Source organism: Haliotis cracherodii, unplaced genomic scaffold, assembly GCF_022045235.1.
Source record: "Haliotis cracherodii isolate W230 unplaced genomic scaffold, xgHalCrac1.p SCAF_8, whole genome shotgun sequence".
NCBI classification, from domain to species: Eukaryota; Metazoa; Mollusca; class Gastropoda; order Lepetellida; family Haliotidae; genus Haliotis; species Haliotis cracherodii.
In genome coordinates this window covers 37,126,845-37,149,528 of record NW_027266341.1, presented here as the reverse complement: position 1 = coordinate 37,149,528, position 22,684 = coordinate 37,126,845, and the positions used below count along the sequence as shown (strand labels likewise).

Sequence of the window (22,684 nt, the reverse complement as noted above, 5' to 3'; positions counted from 1 at the left end):
GTAAGGGAGAGGTTGGTTGATTTTCCGCTAGTCTGCAATCTTGAACCAATCTGATTATACAAACAACAAAGTAAATTCATCTGGAAAACATGGTCAGTCGTAAACCTGTTCAAAAAGAAATATGATGGCATTCCCAAAGACATAAGCAAAAGTATAAACGTTACTACATATGGGGTTAAAGGGAAAATTTCAAGATTCTTGTAATGGTCGCACCCATGGAGTGGAGTGTAATGAAGGTGTCACGCGCTGGGAAGGAGCTTGCCACCCTCCATTACTTTACACGTATGGAAGTACACTAATTGTGATATGACTGCCACATACATGTATACTGTTCCAGTGAGGATATTAACAATGAGATTTAAGATTCAAAACATGTTAAATGCCCTTGACATGACACGAAGAACAATGATGTGCATATATTGTAGACAGATCGTGCAACTAGGGACTTTGTGAAATCCCTCAACCTTTCAGCAACCTGATGCAAACTCTGTCTTGGTCAAGGCTTCCATGTACTCCCTAAAATATTCTGGGATTACAGGAAATCCCTGAATATATTTACCAGAGAAATCCCTGAATTTCTTTTGACAACATAAGCGGTTGATGCACATTTAGTTGTTTAGTTGTGTAACCCGCCGTGTTCCCACTGAGCCACCGGGAAGGTGTGCTCAATTTTTCATGTCATGAATCCAGTTGGTCCATGCTGAAGGTGTTTTTTCTCTCGCACGCTTTGATGGAATTCCTATTGCTATCTCCTTACTTTCTTATTTTTTCTGGTAGTTCTTGCATTTAGAGCATTTGAATTATCTATGTGATGAGTCGCTTTATAAGTTGGACAAACCACTTCTCCTCGGGATTGCTTGAGATTGTATACCCTGACATTCGGGAACACCCCTCCTGTCAGGGTTTACAATCTCAAGTAATCCTAAGGAGTGGTATCTCCTTTACTTATAAACCTTCTGCTAGATTTACCTCAGTATTGTAGGTATCTTGCTGTCACATAGTAACCTTGTGAGAGTTACTACTTTCAATTGAGACCTGCGGAGAGGATTTACATTTGAATTGTAACACCTGGTTGGTTTTTTTCCCATTTGAATTGTATATGAGTGAGTGAGTTTGGTTTAACAGTATTCCAGTTATATCACAGCGTGTCAGCTTAATGTGGGATGAAAGCCCGAAGTGACGTCTCAGACGTTTTACCACTTCAGTGAAACCCAGGAGCACGGGTATGGTGCTGACAAACCTAGAAACATAATCGGGGCGATTATTATTCGAACCCACAATCATAGGTTTCTGGCGTTCCCCAGGTACACAATTCTCCACAGCGAATCGCGGCGCCTTAGACGACTGGGCCACCCATGCCCCCTGAATTGTAAGATGTGCTTGGGGGGTTTACACTTGAATTGTATAACCAATCTTGTTACATGCTGATTTATGACTGGTTAAATGTCATATTATTTTTTCACAATGAAATTCCATGACCTGAATCGAACTTGCAACTTCAAATATGGTGTTTAGTAGTATAACCCATGGGTGAGGGTTTGGGGAGGAATTTGTGGCAACTGACGGACGGGACATGTTATCCGTGGCAACCCTAACGGCCAGGAACACGGGTGGCCCAGTCGTCTAGTCGATATGCAGAGTTTCGTCCCTTGAGCACGCCGGAAACCAATGATTGTGGGTTCGAATCCCGGTTCGGCCCGAAATGTTTCTAGGTTTGTCAGCACTATACATTTACTCTTGCGTGTGGGTTTTACCAAAGTGGTAAACGTCTGTGACCTGCATCACTTCGGGCTTTCCTCTCACATTAACCTGACACGCCTTAATATAACCGGAATACTGTTACACGCGGCGTAAAAGCCAACACATTAATATACCCTTCACCAACAGTAACAGGGAATACTCTTACAGCACGACAATGCTAGGCCGCACACAGCAAGGGTCGTCATGGACTTCTTGGCTGGACCATCAAGGGATGTCCTCATGCACCACATAACTGTCTCAAGCTGGAAGACGCACTCGGGGGCGAGTGGCATTCACAGATTCAGAACAATGAACGATCCAACCTATTGCAAACAGTACCTACCAGCTAAATGCGAATAAAATATGATAATATACGAGTTATAAATTGAAATTGGGTAGTAGATGAAAATGCTGCAAGAAGTCAGATATGAAATGAATTCTGGAGGTCAATCAAACATTATTGCGATTTTCTAGAGTAAGTCCTACAATCATACTCCTTCATAATGTTTTATGGTTGTGTATTGTAAAAAAATGTTGTAATTGTGTTAGATTGTTTTTGCGTAGATTCAGTATTTTACAAATAATTCTTTTTCAAGAATGTATTACTGTTTAATATAAGCTGTGGCGTAGAAGTTACTATATTTATAAGGTGATGTTTTCTGGAAAGTTGCACAACAGCATAGACCAATCCTGCCCGTTATGGAAAGTTCTGGAAGCTGGTTAGACTATATAAGGGGGAAAACGTGGCTATATCATCTCACATTTCGTCCCACATTACACCAAGACCAGCTTTTGAGTGAAGATCACTTTTCACCCTGGATATCCAACCTAGCCTATTTTGGAAGCTTGACCACTGTTGCTGAGAGATGAATATTTTTATCACTGACGTATTGCTATTTCCTCTATTTTCATATTTGATACTACCTTTGTAATAGTAATGCCATTGAATTTGGTACTGACACTCTCATGTGTACTGTCATTGTACTTACTTTGCAGTATTTTTTGTATTCATCTGCGTATAGATCTCTGGATTATCTTATTGTTTCAATTTGGAAGTCGACACGTAACAGTAACAATTAATCTCCTCAATCCAGAAATAAATGCAAACCTCCCATTTGATACAGGCATCAAGAAGTTTCTTGAATATCATGACCAAAAGCATCCCCATATGACTGTATTATTCAAGCCTATTGGTTGCAACCAAACTACACAGGATATTGTGAGGAACACTTGGTGTTTATGTAGGAAGTTGTACGGGGCATAGTTTGTATCACATCCGTGATGCATTGTTTGCCATAGTGTGACACTGTGCAGGTTTATATAGTATGCACCCCACTTTTCCGATAACACGATTATAAACTACTTTATAATATCATACATGATCAGAAAAAATGGAGTGTGTAGATATCATGACGAAACAATCCAAGAAAACGTTGCTGAATCAAGATTTGAAATAGCACCGTGAGCATTCCGGGGTAGAATAGGCCTGTTACTGTATGGACAGGCAACGGGCATATTGGGTGTGTGAAGGTGTGTGGGTGGGAGTTGGGGTGGGGGGTAGGTGTGTGTGCAAAATTATATGGCTAGATCATTGATGACACAAGGTGTTCGCGAAAAGAGTAAGCATATGTCCTGTTCTACCGGTAGCAACTACAACTGGAAACAATTGAGCCCGATGCCGAAAAGAAGTACTGCTACCATGCGACGACGGTTTGTAAACAAACCAGACAATCAAGTGATTGTTAGACCATTAAATCCAGTAACACGATAGCGTATTTACAACACGGAAACTTAAAATGAAACAAGTAAATGAGAAATACACGTCAAATTATTTCCTCTTTATACGTATCAGCAACAGGTTTATGATTCATGAATGGCAGTAATGGAATCAATTTCCTCATCACGGCTGAGATGCGTGTCCTTCCGCCAGTATTGGTGCAATACCGCAAGACGCGACGCACTACTTCACTAACCGCACTCTCTGAATGTCCAATTCACTTCTCCCGAACCCCATACAGGCGGTATGCGAGACATACAGGTTTAACGGGACCATTCATGTGTTTACAACGCGGAGCGGGTATAACCTGGGTAGATGCCAGCCTGGCACATGTATTTACACAGCCATGATATATGATCGCATAGACGGTGTGGATGTCTTTCTTAAAAAATCCTCCCTCAGGCATTATTCCTTCTGTCATATGTTGTGCAATATCATGTAAATGTAGGTGTGACGCACACGAGGCCTGCTGGTTACCTAGATCCTGTCATGCGTTGAGGATGGAAGGGATTTCGAAATAAGCAGTGACGAACCGGGTTGTGTATTGAAAGCCTGGGGTAGGTATACGTATTGTGCTGCGTCATGCTCCACTGTGTCCTCACGGGGTCACAGGTCACAGGCGGGAAGGTCGGTTGTACCTCAACATCCGGGATCTACGCAACCCAAGTGGTGAATGGTGGACATCTTGACGCTGATAACCATGATTTCCCTGAAGTTTGTGTGGATTATTCTACCTTTAATCACCGCCTGTGAGTATTCAATGTATATAGTCATCATAACTAGAATCCTGTAGGCAATCTAGATACAAGAAACACGTCGTGGTCTCTTGAGTCACTATACGTACACATTTATGGAAAATGTTGTATAACAAATCCACGACAAGCAGCCACTCACTGTATGAAATCAGCTTAACCAAACTAACCCTGAGCTGACACCAATTCATAGGTGTTGTATCTATGTGGGAAATATTTCCGCCTGTAACCCATTTTCCAGCTACGAGTTTTATTTACCCCTAACCTTTACATATAACTTTTGCTTGTCCCGCGTCATATATAAGTATTATATAATAATATATTAATAAGTTTTTGTACTTCTGGCCAGAGGTTGTTTTAAAAAAGCAAAGCAGACACCTACATGTCTAAATAATACTGTAAGTAACACCGCACTCAAATAATATTGTCACTACAAATGAGTTCTGAACCATTACCAAGTTCACGAGTTCGCACTTATACCTCCCCTAGATTTGTTTGTTGTTTAACACCGCATTCAGCAAAATACCATTTATATAACGGTGGTCTGTAAATAATCGAATCTGGGGCAGACAACCCAGTGATTAATGTTATGAGCAACTGCTACTTGGATTACGATGACACAGAGACCATCCGATCAGCTACATCATGTAGCTTAAATGTAACACAATAGACCAAGTTGCATCAAATTATCACGAAATTCTTGTCAGGGGGAATGGTGTTAGTGTCAAGCTTATGCCATTCATATAGCGACGTGTGTGTCCGTGCGCGTGTGCGTGCGTGCGTGCGTGCGTGCGTGCGTGCGTGTGTGTGTGTGTGTGTGTGTGTGTGTGTGTGTGTGTGTGTGTGTGTGTGTGTGTGTGAGCGCGTGTGCTTTTGCTAGTACCATCTTTCTACGTTTTGTAGTATGCCGCGACTTGGGGATCGAACTACCGGCTTCCACGCTCTATCCACTAGACCACAAAGGGGTGGGATGAAGTGGGTTGGTGTTTCTGTGTGGGTGGCGGGGGAGTGGTACAGTATTTGTAGGACCGTAGATGATGTTATTTATATGGCCAAAATAATTATTCATTATCAGTATTAAGTATTAACAATGTGTTCGTTACTGAGGACGTGGAAATATTAATGTAAATATAAAATAATAGCGTTGTCAAACATATTACATATTTCAAATATTACAGCATGACTGTGCGTTTTTTCTTTAGCGTCTCCACTTCACATCCCTACTTGTCCTCCTTATCCCAACAAAAGAAGCGATATGTACTGCTGCACAATTTTGAGATGAAAACAGTATTGTATGGTCAGAGGAGTTGTCAGCCACCACCTATTTATGTCTGTCCATGTTTTTACAGAAAATAGTGGTAGGCTTGTACAATGAGTCTAAATATATCACAGTCCGTATTTTGGATAAGAGGATTGGTCATTATACTATATAATTTGTCTTGTTTCTTGGCCTTATAGTTTTGATGTCAACACTGGAATTAACAGGGAGCGGTATTTATATACCGTGAGGCATATTTACGAATCCCTTTTAAGTAGAGTTGAATAAAATATGTTCAACCTCTATTATTAGTAATACTGACTGTGACAAATCATGACTATGTTTTTCTATCGTTGCCATAAATTATCATTAGTCATATTTGTGAGGGAAAGGTTGGAAGGACTGTATAAGCAGAGCAGAGGACTGTATAAGCAGAGATCAGTGTTATCGTCAGTGTTATCGTCAGTGTTATCGTCGTATATTCACTAGTCACACACAGATCTAGGATACCCGCGTCACCGTATACACATCAGCTGGGTTGTTCAGTTAACCGTGTACAACATAACAATGCGTAATCACCAGCCAGGAGTGGAGACCAGTGTTCTCTGTCTTGGCCATGGCGTGACCAGGCGTTGATGAAGCGTGGAGAAACAAAGGCTGATCCACACAAGGCCCGACACGGAGTGTTAACATATTTCATTCAACATGAAAGGGATTGGTAAATAGGCCCAACTGGCTGATGTAAATATCGCTTCCTGTTTCATAATACCATTGGTGTTGACATGGAAATTTTAAGGTCCAGAAACGATACAAATAATATAGAAACAGGACCACTGTTACCAAGACTACAATCATATTCTTATGTGTACAGCAGTTTCCAGAACAAATCCCTTTTGTGTCGTAGTGTATGGAGCTTCTAATGCCTGACACTTATCAATGTTATTTACTTTAGTGCACATATACATAAACGAATAATTTAAATAAATGATAAACAATAATTCATACCATTATGAAATACTGACATTAAAAACGGACTTATGTATATATATATATATCAAACATGGGTTGCAGCATTTACATAGCTTGTGTTTATATTGTGACACGTGCCTCTTCTGAGACATGCAATAAATCCTGTTATTGAAGGGCATCACTCTAAAATCAGTCCATTATTAACAACCCGTTGTTTCTTCCTTCAGCGTATGCTTCCGAAGTGTGTTATGAGAGGAGTAGCTATGGTTCGAACATAAAGAGCATCTACTGCTCAGACACGTGTTGTGGATCAACCTACAACAGATACTGCTGTAGAAGGTGGGTAGCCCTTGTGTGTGTGTGTGTGCGTGCGCACGCGCGTGCGTGAGTGAGTGTGAGTGTGTGTGTGTGTTTGTATGTGTGTGTATGTGTGTATGGTGAGTGTGTGTAAGTGCGTACGTGTGCGTGTGTGTATGTGTGTGAGTGCGTGTGCCCTGTGTATGTGGGAAGTGTTTGTGTGTCTGTGAACGTGAGTATGTGTTTGTGTGTGAGTGTTTGTGAATGTGTGATCGCGTGTGTGTGTCTGTGTGGTGTGTATCTGTCTGTGTATGTTTGTGTGTTTGCGAATGTGTGAGTGTGTGTGCGTGAGTGCGTGTGAGTATGTGTATGTATGTATGGTGAGTGTGTGTGTGTATGTATGTATGTGTATGCGTGTATGGTGAGTGTGTGTGTGTTTGTAAGTGAGAGCGTACGTGTGCGTGTGCGTGTGTGTATGTGTGTGAGTGTGTGTGCGCTGTGTGTGTATGTGGAACGTGTGTGTGTGTCTGTGAACGGGAGTATGTGTTTGTGTGTGAGTGTTTGTGAATGTGTGATCGCGTGTGTGTGTCTGTGTGGTGTGTATCTGTCTGTGTGGTGTGTATCTGTCTGTGTATGTTAGTGTGTTTGCGAATGTCTGTGTGTGTGTGTGTGTGTGTGCGCGTGTGTGTGCGTGTGTGTGTGTGTGTGTGTGTGTGTGTGTGTGTGTGTGTGTGTGTGTGTGTGTGTGTGTGTATATATCATATTATACTGAATGGACAAATATTATAAAATTTGTAAAACTCTAAAGAATTTATCGAGATTTATGTAAAAATGTCCATTAGTATTAAAACTGCTAGGTAGTGACATGTTGTTATTAACTGCCATCTTGTCTGCGTTTTGTACATATACATAATTATTTATTGTAATATACTATTGAACCACCTTTTTTGGTTTTTGAGAACAAACTGATTCTGATTCTGTTTGTGGATGTGTGCGTGTATTTGTGAATATGAAAATGTGTGTGTGTCAGTGTGTGTATCTGTGTGTGTGTCAGTGTGTGTGTTGGTGTGTGTTCGTGTTTGAGTTGTGTATGTGTGTGTCTCTCTCTGTTTGTCTGTGTTGTGTGTATCTGGTTGATTTTTAGCGCGTGTGTATATTATTATTACTATATACTCGTGAAATATAACAAACAAAGTTCAATCGTCGTTGCAGCTACTCGAGTACAGGTGTATACACGGGGAGCGGGTTCGGGAGCCTGGCTCTCATCGCCGTGATTGTAACATGTATCTGCTGCTGTAGGCGATCACGGACACAGGGTCGCTTGATGACCACCAACCAACTTGCTGTCATATCAACAGGTGAGACTGCTTATTTATAGACATTACTACAATTTACTTTACATGAATAATGCGCTGGAGTTCTAACAGTAAGTGTTATGTGTGGTTTTAAACCACGATCATTATATTGATATATCATATGGCGACATCCGCCGTAGAGGTGCACTGATATACCCGTTGAATCGAAAAACTTGATATTCGCCGTAAGGATGCCTTGATTTACAGATGGCATCTGTTGAAAGAGTGTCCCGCTACACGTGTGGCACCTGACGTAAGAATGTCCCGCTACATATGTGGCACCTGACGTAAGAATGTCCCGTTACACGTGTGGCATCTGACGTAAGAATGTCCCGTTACACGTGTGGCATCTGACGTAAGAATGTCCCGTTACACGTGTGGCACCTGACGTAAGAATGTCCCGTTACACGTGTGGCACCTGACCTGAGAATGTCCCGCTACACGTGTGGCACCTGACGTAAGAATGTCCCGTTACACGTGTGGTATCTGACGTACGAATGTCCCGTTACACGTGTAGCATCTGACCTAAGAATGTCCCGCTACATAGAATGTACATGTTTTGTTCGTTTGTTTGTTTGTTGTTTAACGCTGCACCCAGCAACATTCCAGCTATATGACGGCGGTCGGTAAATATTTGATTCTGGACCAGACGATCCAGTGAGCACCGATTGAAGCAACTTGGATACAATGACATACATCAAACAAGTCAGCGAGCCTGACCACCCGATCCCGTTAGTCACCTCTTACGACAAGCATATTACGGCAAGCATGGGTTGCTGAATACCCGGATGTTCACGGGTCAGACTGTACATATGAGTGAGTGAGTGAATATGGTTTTACGCCGCTTTTAGCAATATTCCAGTAATATCACGACGGGGAACACCAAAATCGTGCTTCTCACATTGTACCCATGTCGGGAATCGAACCCGGGTCTTTGGCGTGACGAACGATCGCTTTAACCACTAGGCTACCCGACCGCCCCAGAACGTACATGTCCATACCACGGGTCTTCATAATCTAGACGCTCGTCACACCGAAGACCCGGGTTCGATTCCCGACATGGGTACAATGTGTGAAGCACATTTCTGGTGTCCCCCGCCGTGATATTGCTGGAATATTGCTTAAAGCGGCGTAAAATCAAATTCACTCACTCATAATCTAGAACACATGTTTGTCATCATATCCTCATGAGAGAAAGATCATACATTGATCTGTATGATAATCTCTGCAACTGTCTGATTTAAGATCAGGGCCCACTTGCACAAAACGATCTTAGCGCTAACACTATCGTAAGCCTATGTTCATGTATGGGAGTTACGATCATCTTAGCGCTAAGATCGCTTTGTGCAAGTGGGTCCTGGCGATGTTTGCTTAAAATGGACTCTGGCTTCGGCAGAGATGTTTTTGGAATATGGAAAGGGTTCTGTTGCTTCTATTTACCTAATGTTTCTCCCACTCAGGCACAGTAAACACAACAACTGTCAACCAAGGCTACAACTACCCAGCTCAACCTCCAATCTACTACCCCCAATCAACAGCAATGGCACAGCCACCCCCATCGTATTCCACCGTCATGGCGGGACAACCCAGTCCCCCGATGGCGGGGCCACAATATCCACCAATGCCTCTGCCACCATATTCCCCAACGGCAGCAACGGCCTCTCCCTTACAAAATGGACCACCTGATTCCAAATCTTCGGCTCCCCCTCCAGACGAGCACACATACACACCTTCAGCATAATTGGGGGTATGGAAACGAAGATAATAATGATTTAAAACTAAATGAAGTGAGTACTATGAGACATACGTATACTCTCTTACAGTTTGATATATGTATTAATTACGTATACGTATTAAATCTGCAATTTTATCTTTATGCTCAGGAGACACTATGCATGACTACTGAGAATTATTCCAGATGTCTCATTTTATATATGTTGGCTGGGTGATCAACAGCAATGAATACTGAGAGATTTATTAAGTATGATCTGACCAATTTGATCATTTATAGTATTTCACACCGGCTATGTGCATTGATCAAATACTAGTTAAAATTTCCTGTTGGAAAGTTACATGTTTTGACGTTTTTTAAAGAAATTAATAAATATTGCATTTGTTGTCAACTATTGCGATTAGTATTTCAACATTTTATATGTACATATACTGGTCCATATTTACGGACATGAATTTGTGGTTCTCGAATACTGGTGTTTAATCGGAATGACTTATATTTAACATATATCCTGGAGGCACAATATTTCCACATAAGGAATTCAAACAGACATATTCAGTTCTTGCACATCCATGTACTTAAACACATAATATCGTATAATCGACAAGAAAAGAACAATGATTAGTCTACTTCCGGTAGAGCAGGAAATGCTTACCCTTTTCGCGAACACCTGGTGTCATCACGGATCTTCAGTGATCCAGTTAAATTAAGTTCATTACCATGTTGCCTTTAACGCGCCATGCAATATGTTTCGGCATATTGTCGAGACTGATAACTCTCTGGTCTCATTTTATATATGTTGGCTGGGTGATCAACAGCAATGAATATTGAGAGATTTATTAAGTATGATCTGACCAATTTGATCATTTATAGTATTTCACACCGGCTATGTGCATTGATCAAATACTAGTTAAAATTTCCTGTTGGAAAGTTACATGTTTTGACGTTTTTTAAAGAAATTAATAAATATTGCATTTGTTGTCAACTATTGCGATTAGTATTTCAACATTTTATATGTACATATACTGGTCCATATTTACGGACATGAATTTGTGGTTCTCGAATACTGGTGTTTAATCGGAATGACTTATATTTAACATATATCCTGGAGGCACAATATTTCCACATAAGGAATTCAAACAGACATATTCAGTTCTTGCACATCCATGTACTTAAACACATAATATCGTATAATCGACAAGAAAAGAACAATGATTAGTCTACTTCCGGTAGAGCAGGAAATGCTTACCCTTTTCGCGAACACCTGGTGTCATCACGGATCTTCAGTGATCCAGTTAAATTAAGTTCATTACCATGTTGCCTTTAACGCGCCATGCAATATGTTTCGGCATATTGTCGAGACTGATAACTCTCTGGCGTTTTTTTTTTAATTCTTCATGTATGTGGACACTCCTGGTTCCAATGACAGAGTTGTAAAACAAATTAGGGAATGACATGTTGCACACAGTATGTATGGTATTTGATCACAGACACGTGGTCTCCGCAAGGACAGGTTTGTAAATGGTGCTAGTCCTGATATGAAATCCCCATCCAGATCACTTGTTCTCTCTGGTAATCCCAATCAACGACCAGACCTCACTACGCAAACAACTAAGGTACACCCGAGCCCACTGTGTGAACCGTGTCATATTCACCATCTCTAGAGCGTCTGAAACATGGTCTGTCAGTGGGATGTGATGCCATACTGAAACAAGAGGCTTGAAGATGCAATGTTTAAGGCGGCATGGAAGATTGTCAGAAGCAATTAAAGACGTTAATGAACCTCTATTTACCGGAATTTCAATGAACACATTTAAGATATTTTACATTTACTTAGTTTATATAAATAGTTAAAATGAACACATCATCTAAATTAGTTGCATTATGAATTAGTATTTCATGTAAATGCTATCCAGGTAACTTTGCCATCGTTGAATACCTTATGTCACATTAGTAGTCCCCATATTTTCTTCGTAAAGGTAAGCACCGAGCGATATTTAAAGACTGGAGGACCATACGTGAATTAAGTACTGAATTGGAAACTCCCTTTCTGTGCACGATACAAACAATGCGTTATGACTACCAGCCATGAATTATTTTTAGAACAAAAGAGTGACGGTAAACAATATAACCATAATATAACCCCCACGGTGGGATAAGCAACGTTTACGTTTAACACACCCTGACCTTCATTAAACTTGAACAAAGTTGCATGAGGTCTTACCTTGTGACTCACCATGGATGAACACTGCCCTAAGAACCCGAATCTCCAATGTTGAAGTAATTATATCGCTTTTCATTAAACATTCAGTTTGTTTGACCTAGTGGCACTGGGCTGTTATTAACACGTGTTTATGCAATGGTATGTTTGAATGATAACGTGCAATGTGAGAAACATAGTGTAGCATGTCTGGAGATTCACGGATGTATGCCCTGCGGAAACAATGCTAGTAATTCAGTATCAATTGAACATATCATTCATATTTGTAAATATGTATATTGTTTATATCCATACTTTCTATGTTCATATGAAGATGACAACCACATGAAGTGCATGTGAGAATATGATGTACATTATAATAAATAGTATGTCCATCTGTGATGTTTTTATTTACAATATCGTGATAGTTTCTTTAACTTAAATCTCCTCTCTTTGCCATTAAAGCTAACATGTACTCTGTTATATTTTGGCAGATGTAGGAATATGCTCTCTTAAGATATATATTTTTTAATGAAATGTAATTTTAACAAATTGTAATTCTGCCCTTTAATTTATTTTCTTTACAACAGTTGTGGTGAGATTCTATTTTGTTATACATGCATGGTATTGTGCAGCAGTTTGAAAAGGAAAGAAAGGAGAAGATGCATCTGTCCTTTTCGCCCCGATACGCACAAAATGGGCCTGGTAAACAAATGGCCTTTTCATTACACAATTATACGATCCGTCTTATTTTTAGGCCATATTGTCCATATCATCATCACAATAATTAAAGTTTAGGTTATCAATACATGTATAAGATTCACATCTGTCTGTGAATTTAAATTGGATACAATCCTCCCAGGCTATACATCGACAATAAAAAAGTATTCGTAAGTTGAATTTGTGTTTTATCTAGACATTGGGTGGGATTCAGATGGGACAAATACGGCTTTGAACAGTAAATATTTGTAATTTCACGTCCAGTCAGCTGAAATGGTGCAGGTCACGAAGCTTACCAATTTGGTCTCACCAACGAGCCATGCATGGCTGAAGCAAAGCGAAGGTCATATTCTACTCGACTCATGGATTCGAACCGGCGATCAGCAGATCCTGAATCGGCCAAGGGCGCAACTATGCAAGACGGATCATAGCGCCTTAGCGACAGACTGGGGAAGAAGTTAGTCGTAGCGTCGAACATGGTGCATATGGGTTCAGAACGACGGGTTCAGGTCCTCTTTGTGTTTGACACTGAGGGAGAGAACTCCGTTCATTAATAAAGGTACCACACTACAACCTAAGGACACAACTCCGCACACCATACAGTAGAGCAGTATATCATTGCAATATCAACGTAGATTTATATCGTATGCGCTGGGGGGCGGTCGGGTAGCCTAGTGGTTAAAGCATTCGCTCGTCACGCCAAAGACCCGGGTTCGATTCCCGACATGGGTACAATGTGTGAAGCTCATTTCCGGTGTCCCCCGCCGTGATATTGCTGGAATAAAACCATACTCATTCACACACTCACTCACTCACTCGTATGCGCTGCCAGATGATATTCTAAATGTGCGACTGGACTGATAGTCTGCATCTGTGCTCCGCTGACACGAATGGCTGCTGATGCTTTCAGTCACCGGTTTGTCTGACCCAGACTCGATTGTTTCCATGACGATGTGACATAGCTGGTGACCTGATAACCTTGTCGTGGTATATATGTGTGTGCTTTGTTTGTACAGCTGAGGCTATATTCGGGAGCGTTATGTGCACCGATCACGAAATCCCATCATTTGATATATCTGCAGAAAAAAATGCTTGTAGATGTTTCTAGCTTACACTATTTCGTAATGCCATCATATTGAGGGCATGTATGCATGACCACAATGCGACAAGGATATCGTTCATGATTTGTATTCAGACTAAAATAGAACTTAAATAACAGGCCCTTATAACATAGACCAGGAAGTGGTTGGTGTACATTGTCGTCACGCTCTCCTGCTCTTCAATGAGCACAGCACACACAGAACTGCTCCCACAAAACAGTGAGTGAGTTGGGTTTAACACCGCTTTTATGATTATTACAGTTATATCACGGCGTGTCAGCTTAATGTGGGAGGAAGGACGAAGGGATGCAGGTCTTCGACGTTCACCACAAGCACGGGTATGGTGCTGACAAACTAGAAACATAATTTGGTCGAACCGGGATTCGAACCCACAATCATAGGTTTCTGGCGTGCCCAAGGGACGCAACTCTGCACAGCGAATGGGCCACACCCTCATTCATTGAAGCAACATCAGTACCTGCTATCCTAAATGCATGTTGTCTTGTAAAACCTTATTGGGGATGTCCGTTGATCTGTATGCAGAGTATTTATTTTTTTCTGAGATTTAAAGATTTAAAATCCAGATGATATAATCTAACGTTCCAATTGTAGTGAGTGAGTGAGTGAGGTTTTACGCCGCTTTTAGCAATATTCCAGCAATATCACGGCGTGGGGATACCACAAATGGGCTTCACACATTGTACCCATGTCGGGAATCGAACACGGGTCTTTGGCGTGGCGAGCGAACACTTTAACCTCTAAGGGTATATAAATGATACGGACTGCATATCAGACGATCACACTGATAAATAACCACCACAGAATGCCACGTGTGACACCCGAACAACGCGAGCGGACCCTGGGTATGTATGATACAGATGGGAGCCACCCGTGCCCACATTTCTAGACCTCTTGGTTGCTCCAGTGTTACTGTAAGTAACCTGATGCAACGTTACAGACAGACCGGGCAGAGATCAGACCAAGAACAGGCAGACCCAGGGTAACTACGCCCAAAGGGGCCAGTACTTTGCATCTCCCGGATCGATTCTCGACAGTGACGTCATCAGCGACGAATGTCCTTGGGCATATTGTTAGTCGACATATCGTCGTAGCGTATGCTTCCCTATCGTGACTCTTGGGTCACGAACTTGCTCACCCTTAGAATTTCTCTCGAAGTTAAAGAAAATCGTCCTCTTGCCCATATTACTTATGTGTTTGAGGGCGGTCGGGTAGCCTAGTGGTTAAAGCCATCGCTCGTCACACCGAACACCCGGGTTCGATTCCCCAGATGGGTACAATGTGTGAAGCCCATTTCTGGTGTCCCCTGCCGTGATATTGCTGGAATATTGCAGCATAAATCCATACTCACTCACTCACTCACTTATGTGTTTGATCATGTCGGAAGTAAAAGACTTACGACATGAAAAGGCCAAGTTGTCAGAAAAAGGTTCTTTATCCTACCTCGCACTTACCAACAGATCTCGACCTCACTTAGAAAAATATGTCCCTGCAAATACTGAACCATCCAGAATTTGTCTGACTTTCAATCCAATCTCCGCAATACGATAAGGACGAGTGTTTCTCAGGGTGTTGACTTTGTGTCATACATCGATCCTTTAGTTATGCAATGAGTAATGGTCTGTGGTTGCTAGAACATACCCTATGCCACGTCGCATACATTTACGGACAAAGTGACAGACAAAACAGACCGAAACAAATGCAAAATATTTATCTTTAAACATCAAATACTTATTCAATGGAAATAATGATACACAACTGCGTTACAATAAGAAGTGACGCACGGCGAAAGTACTTATCTCTCTCTCTCTCACACACACACACACGCACGCACGCACGCACGCACGCACGCACACACGTACGTTATGTTTGCGTGCGGTTGTTTTGACGCATCACGTAAAACGTGGTGTGAATCAAACGTAGGTATGATACAATGACTGGTCCTACATGTATGTAACATACACAACTAACTCAGAAGAAGACAATCAAGTGAAGGACCAGAAATCAAGTCACACGATATCGCATTTACTGAATTTGTTGAAACTGAAAATGGTATGTTAATTTTGGTTTTAATCTTCTGTGAACAAGTGGCGGTGGGGGTAGGGGTGGATTGTGTAGGGTGTGGGCGTGGGCGTGGGCGTGGGCGTGGGGGTGGATGGGTGTGGGTGTGGGTGTGAGCGTGGGTGTTGGGGTGGATTGGATGTGGTTGTGGGTGTGGGTGTGGGTGTGTGGGTGGATTGGGTTTTGGTGACTCGGGCGAACATGTTTTTGTATTTGACTCAACATGACTGACAAATGCTACTGAGCTGATGATAAAACTCCGGGACATAATAGACCAATGTAATTATAGAAGAAACTAGGTCCAATGTAATTACAGTCAAGCACAGCTGTGTCGAAGTTGAAGGGACCTATGTAAATAATTCGAGTTATCTGAGGTTCGACACAACCGAAAATGGTGAATAAAGAATGAATACGCAGGGACCAAGCTTTTACTTCGAAATAACAAGGATGCTAACAAATCAAAGTTCGACACAACGGTGTTTGACTGTACATGCATAGAAGATTGCCCTCCGGGCTACCTTACCCCTTTTCACGCAACAGATGTTGTAGTAAACTCTATTGCCTATTAGCTACGTGATTCTCTACCACCGCAGGCTGTCTTAAACCTGCCCACTGGTTGTCAAGGCTTTGGTTTCAGAGTTGGTTTCAGAGAGTGTAAAAGGAGAAAATGCTTCTCCTGTTGTTGGAGCATAGACTGGCCCTGGTCTGTGGAAGTAGGGTGGTGGGGGTTGTTCCGTCCCTGCAGGTTGGGGGCAGTACGTACCTGGAGCAGGCTGAGGTGGGTAGATGTATCCTGCATTATATGCAGCACCGGTGGGGTTTGTACCTGGATAAAGGATAAAGGATACATTTGAGTCTGATTATAGCGAGGCTAGTAAGGGTATTACTTCACATTGGCAACGGCAGTCAGTTATTCTGCATCAGCCTTAAAGGCATATACTAAAACAGGTGAGGTGAAATGGGGTTTAACATCGCGTCCAAGATTATTGCACTTATATAGCGACCGTGCATGCACATGTATGTATGTGTGGCTGTTTGTACTAGTCCGGACTGATGTCGATTTATAGTGCTAGCTCACTGAGATACCATGCCGCAGTTTAACATGAATATCCCACTCAGACACAGTATACTGACTCCGAGCCGACCAGTCCTTGTTTTAGCCCCTTAATGCCGACCGCTAGACAGGGTAACAACAAGTACCATCTTTTAACGTCTTTTGGTCTGACGCGGTCGGGGATCGAACCCCGGACCTTCCGCTCTCCGGGCGGACCCTCCACCAATAGACCACGGAGGTGGTATATAGTAAGACAACAGCGCAGCCAAATTCGTAATGATAAGAAGCATGTCATGTTTTAATACTACCCCCTGTACAAGTACAAGAACAAGTACTTAGAATTTCTCTCGAAGTTAAAGAAAAATCGCCCTCTTGCCAATATTATTTATGTGTTTGAGGGCGGTGGGGTAGCCTAGTGGTTAAAGCCGTCGCTCGTCGCGCCGAACACCCGGGTTCGATTCCCCAGATGGGTACAATGTGTGAAGCCCATTTTTAGTGTCCCCCGCCGTGATATTGCTGGAATATTGCAGCGTAAAACCATACTCACTCACTCGCTCACTCACTTATGTGTTTGATCATGTCAGAAGTAAAAGACTTTCTCAGAGACTTTCAGAAAGAAAACCACAACGAAAAAAGCACAACATACGTTGTGAATCAACACCTTCACACCATGCAAATATACATGGTCAATGTAAGAGAATAACCAGTCTTGATTATCCGCCGAAACAGGTTCCATTTGGTGTAAAGGGCAAAATGGCTGTGAATAGTATATGAATGGACCACTGGAAATCAGTGATGAAACCAGATAGGAAGTATCCATTTGTTTCGTCAAATAAAGATAACGACTGTAGCTGTTATGTGTCATTTCATCAACACAAGTACGACTTATTGATGGAGTATGTGTAGTACCTGTCTGTACGACGGCTAGTTGTTGGTTGGTGGTCACGACGCGCCCCCGGGGGCCTTGATATAGCCTACAGCAGTAGAGTGCTCCGACAATTAAGGCGATCACGAATACAACACAAGTCACGACCACCCCAATACTCTTTGCTGACAGACGTCTAGTTGAGCTAGAAGAAACACGAATTAGTACAGCTATACCAAAGCTGGGCCAGACAAACCAGTGATTGATAGTATGATGAATATAACGCCAGAGGATATTCAGTCTCGATTATCAGAGTCATTATCATCACTGAGTCTGACCATCCGATCCAATTAAGTCGCCTTTTATTGCGATATATTGCCTCCCCGCACACGGACATTGTCAAAGCCTTTCGCCAGTATTTTTTTTTATACTTACCAACAATATTTGAAAGAACGTGACCCACAGCATAAATCGCGACACGTCAGTGTCTTGGTATGAAAATCCCCATACTCGGTACACACGTCAAAGGCATAGGCTGAAAAATTGAATGTCAAAACTTATATTCTGTCGACGTATGTCAGATGGACAGGTTCAGTAAATACTTTTCGACAGGTTTTATTTGATAGATTATTTGACATAAAAGAAAATTAAAATGTTATTTGCCATCTCTTAGTATTCGTATCATTGAGAAAAACTCCACTAACCACACATAAGCAATAGAGAAGGGGTGATGGGAAAAAATTGACCCGAAGACAGAACTTGTAATCATTTTAATAAGAATGATTTACCGTTACCGATAAATACCGTTTTTATAGTACCGTGTCCATATTTTGATAATCTTCGTAGACAAAATAAATCAAAAGTAATCGAACTTGATGAATGATCAAGTACTGATAATCCTTCTGAATTAAGAAACCTCGCACATTTTGTTAAAGCAATGTAGAACAGAAGAGGTGACATGGGGTTTAACGTCGCATTCAAGATTATTGCACTTATATAAGCGACGTGCAAGCATGTGTATGTGTGTGTGGCTGCTTGTACTAGTCCGGACTAATGCCGATTTCATAGTGCTAGCACACTGAGATACAATGTCGGAGTTTAACACGAATACCCCGCCCGGACACAGTATACTGAATCCAAGCCAATCAGTCCATGTTTTAGTCCCTTAATGTAGAGCGCCAGGAAGGGTAACAACAAGTACCATCTTTTAACGTCTTTGCGTCTGACGCGGCTGGGGATCGAACCTCCGACCTTCTTCTCACCGGGTAGACACTCTATCCACTAAGGCAAGAAGGTGGTCGAATGTTGAACAGTGTTGGTCAAACAGGGTAGACACTCTATATTGTGCCATGCCGCTTCAAACAGTATTTCAGTTATATCAGGGTGTGATAGCACCAAGTGACACAGGTCATTGACAGAGTATGCTATTGTCATACGTTGGATCATAAGCTATAACAGCATCCGGTTAAAGCAAATGCTTATATTTGGTACCATAAATAATGTACAATACATGTACAATGCACTCGTTTAAATATGAATTTAGATATTTCATTGACGTTTCATATCGGAGTTTCCGCTGTTAAAGTGAGCGAAAATCAATTGCGCAATTCATCTCCGTGTATACATCCCACGTCAGGGAATGTGACTCAATTTAAATGACAATTATTTCGAAAAATGCGTGCATGTGTGAATATGTTCCTGTTATGGGTTCACGTTATCATTATCACGAATGTCCGCTTGTCTGAATTCAGAGTAGTTAATTGTTTCTGAGAGGAGAAGTTTTCAAATCACGGCGATTTAATCTAAGTTTCCAATTGAAATATGAAGGCGACTCATTTGTTGTGCTCGGCGCAAAGTGTAACTACTGCTGCCACACTCAAACTTTCCTATAGAGACTCGTAGGGAAACCACTCACCGGCTTTTCAGTTTAACATCAAAGTATAATTAATAGCATATGTTTAAATTAACTCCACTATTTTTTCAAATATGTTATGGATCAAATGTTCAGCTATAAAAAACATTTTTCTTTATGTTAGTGTGCTTATTTTGTAGCAAATGGATACAAACGTGCATAGTTACGTATTTCCTACAATTTCTTACGTGCAGCGACGTTGCATTGGTGGTGTCATACAGTGCCATGACGTTACGAAACGAGATTTATATATGTCGCAGTGACGTCATAGTGTAAGCACGTATCGGCGCTACTCCCATTCACGTTTGCCGTACAGAATACGTGACCTGTTGTAAAATAAATCAGTTCAATTTATTTGTTGGACGATTTGACTTATATTCCATTATTCTCCCCTGCGACGTACATTTTGTCGATAGCCTAACACACGACATTCGAGATGCGCAGTGAACGTAAATACATGTCAGCAGACATACTTAACAGTGTCTAAATGCCCTACGTGCAGATATCATGTAGTGTACATTAACCAAGGATTTCTATCATCGCTTGAAATATAATTCATCGTGACACTAAAACAGTTTTAAAACAAGACCATCGGTGTCATTACGCTCGTAAACACACATCAAGACTCTAAATGGGGGCACGGGTGACCCAGTCGCATATGGCGCCGGAATTAACTGTACAGAGTTGTGTCCCTTAGTTGTTGGGGGAAACACAGATTGTGAGTTCGAATTCCCAATCATGTTTCCAGGTTTGTTCGCAACATAGTCGTATTCGTGGGTTGTACCAAATTGTGAAACGTCTAAAACCCGCATCACTTCGGGCGTTCCTCCCACATCACGCTGAAACGTCGTGCTATAACAGAAACAACGCCACAAGCGGCGTTAAACCCAACTGATCACTCACACTACCTTATCGTGTATGAGCCGCGTTTGGGGTACACGTACACTTACTACAACCATAGAAGCTTGTAAAACTACAATATTACCCGAAAAAATCCCAGGACACGTTGTTTCAACATTAAGGTTTCAGTAATGTATTTCAAAATGCATCAATATATAGGGCATGTGTGGTGTGGTTGGGTTTTGAGGTGGTGGGGTGGTTGGATGGTGGGATGGTTGGGTGGTGTCAGTGATATTAGTGGTTTTCCAACGCAGTAAGTTCTCCCCGATGGCCAAAAACTCATATAGCATGTATATACTCACAAAAAGCAGTCAGAGTGAGAAGTATCCATCCACGTTTCAGAAAGTACATCGTGAACACACACCTCACTACACTTCACCAAACAGATAGTGACGTCAACCTTATTCCTTGTAGCCAAACGATTCCTGGCTGGACGAAGTCCTCGTTGGTATCTACGTGTTCTGTACGTTCAGTAACACTGTAATATTAACTCTGCTGGTTACTCAGTATGTGAATTACTAACTATGTGAGCGATATGACTTCTTGTCCCAGATGTCCAGAGACCAAGTGTGTGTTTAACAGTCTTTATACATCATTGTCACCACGAGCTAGCTGACGGATGTACAGGGGGATGTAGTCGGATATCTATGGGAAATGGCGACTTGAATTAAGAGTATAAATTGTCTGCCTTCCGGTTTGTATTGTGCATCAATGGTAAATATACGACGTCATTTCTGCAGGACAACATAAATATGTTACAAGTACAAGTGTCAGGACATTCTTTAGCGTAAGGCTGATAACTCTTTCAGCTTCACATGAATCCTATAGTAGGTCACGCGTATGCTCAAAATCAATAAATGATAAGATGTTGCTGTAACCCAGTACCTACAGCCAATAAAACACGCTTCATGTGTTGCCATCTTTACTTGATGAAGTCCACCATGAACTCCTGTCAAACATGCATGCATGCAATTACACCCGTCGACACATAGTGTACACAAATGTACACAACTTTAAAACATATATTTATTAATAAATAATAATCAACATATTGTGGCCAAAATTGCCATTGGTTACTGAAATCGACGGAGGACTATACATGTTTTGTAACTGAAATTCTCTTTACAATAAGGGAAGAGATAAAGACAAATATGGAAAACAAAATATGGAAAACATAAATGAAACCGAGTGATTCAATGGCATTAGGAGTAAAAGTAATATAACATCCATATAACAGCCGGAGAATAAGATTCACAAATTGAACCGTGACGAGCGTGACGAGCCAATTCTTTAACCACAGGACTCACGAACAAGCTTATAACAAGGAGGTAACAGAAACTGTTTTTTAGGAGTGAAAATATGGTGTTTTCAGAAGTAATTGATTTAGTTAAAGTCACATTGGATATGTCGCGGTCATATATAGATGAGAACGACCCTGTCTTGAAGCAGCAGTAGCAGCTGTAGTGGTAACACCCTGGCTGGGTGTTGACAAAACTTTGTCGTATTGATCAGTGGCAGGCACATTGTATTAATCTCAGGTATCAAGAATAAATGGGGGATTGTGTGGCATCGTAAAAACTACATAGGCAAGTACATTAAATATGACACATCCATCGCTAGATTCTACATAGGAAGCACATATATTTATTGTCCTGCGCCATGATTGTGGAATTTATATTTTTACGTATGTTTTTTTCCTACTAAAAGCCGAGGCAAATCTATAACTAACCAAGACAAGTTTGTTTTATTCCACATGAAAACAACGGAAGATGAAAGGTTCTTTTGAAGAAAAACAGTTATTATTATTTTACAGAAATGTGTTCATTGGTTTAGTGTTCGTCTAATAAATGTACAATGTATGTTTCATTTGATACTTCTGTAAGGTCATGTCAAGTATACCCAAGGCATCTGGTTCGCCACAGTTTCAATGTGTAAAAAGTCTTGTTCCTGTGTCCAACCTGTCTGGGGTGTAGT

The 22,684-nt window shown here is 41.4% G+C and overlaps 2 protein-coding genes across 2 annotated transcripts; one reads left to right on the top strand and one right to left on the bottom strand.

Annotated features, from left to right (window-relative positions):
• The first annotated feature begins 4,024 nt into the window (after positions 1–4,024).
• LOC139449751 (cysteine and tyrosine-rich protein 1-like) lies at positions 4,025–12,941 on the top strand. Its single transcript, XM_071231274.1, has 4 exons — positions 4,025–4,266; positions 6,724–6,835; positions 8,006–8,151; positions 9,609–12,941. Exons 1-4 carry the CDS (start codon positions 4,191–4,193, stop codon positions 9,887–9,889), a joined length of 615 nt encoding a protein of 204 aa, XP_071087375.1. The 5' UTR covers positions 4,025–4,190; the 3' UTR covers positions 9,890–12,941.
• A 2,674-nt stretch (positions 12,942–15,615) lies between these two features.
• Positions 15,616–21,265, bottom strand: LOC139450044 (uncharacterized). Its single transcript, XM_071231677.1, has 4 exons — positions 21,013–21,265; positions 18,334–18,433; positions 17,943–18,103; positions 15,616–16,805 (listed from the first exon to the last, which is right to left on the bottom strand). Exons 1-4 carry the CDS (start codon positions 21,059–21,061, stop codon positions 16,579–16,581), a joined length of 537 nt encoding a protein of 178 aa, XP_071087778.1. The 5' UTR covers positions 21,062–21,265; the 3' UTR covers positions 15,616–16,578.
• Positions 21,266–22,684: the final 1,419 nt, after the last annotated feature.

Excerpts from the sequence above, each read along its gene's own strand:
- LOC139450044 (XM_071231677.1), bottom strand. The coding sequence starts at position 21,061 with ATGTACTTTCTGAAACGTGGATGGATACTTCTCACTCTGACTGCTTTT. Across the intron at positions 18,434-21,012 it reads TCTCACTCTGACTGCTTTTT|CCTATGCCTTTGACGTGTGT; the intron begins GTGAGTATATAC and ends TCAATTTTTCAG. Across the intron at positions 18,104-18,333 it reads CGTTCTTTCAAATATTGTTG|CTCAACTAGACGTCTGTCAG; the intron begins GTAAGTATAAAA and ends TGTTTCTTCTAG.
- LOC139449751 (XM_071231274.1), top strand. The coding sequence starts at position 4,191 with ATGGTGGACATCTTGACGCTGATAACCATGATTTCCCTGAAGTTTGTG. Across the intron at positions 6,836-8,005 it reads AACAGATACTGCTGTAGAAG|CTACTCGAGTACAGGTGTAT; the intron begins GTGGGTAGCCCT and ends TCGTCGTTGCAG. Across the intron at positions 8,152-9,608 it reads ACTTGCTGTCATATCAACAG|GCACAGTAAACACAACAACT; the intron begins GTGAGACTGCTT and ends TCTCCCACTCAG.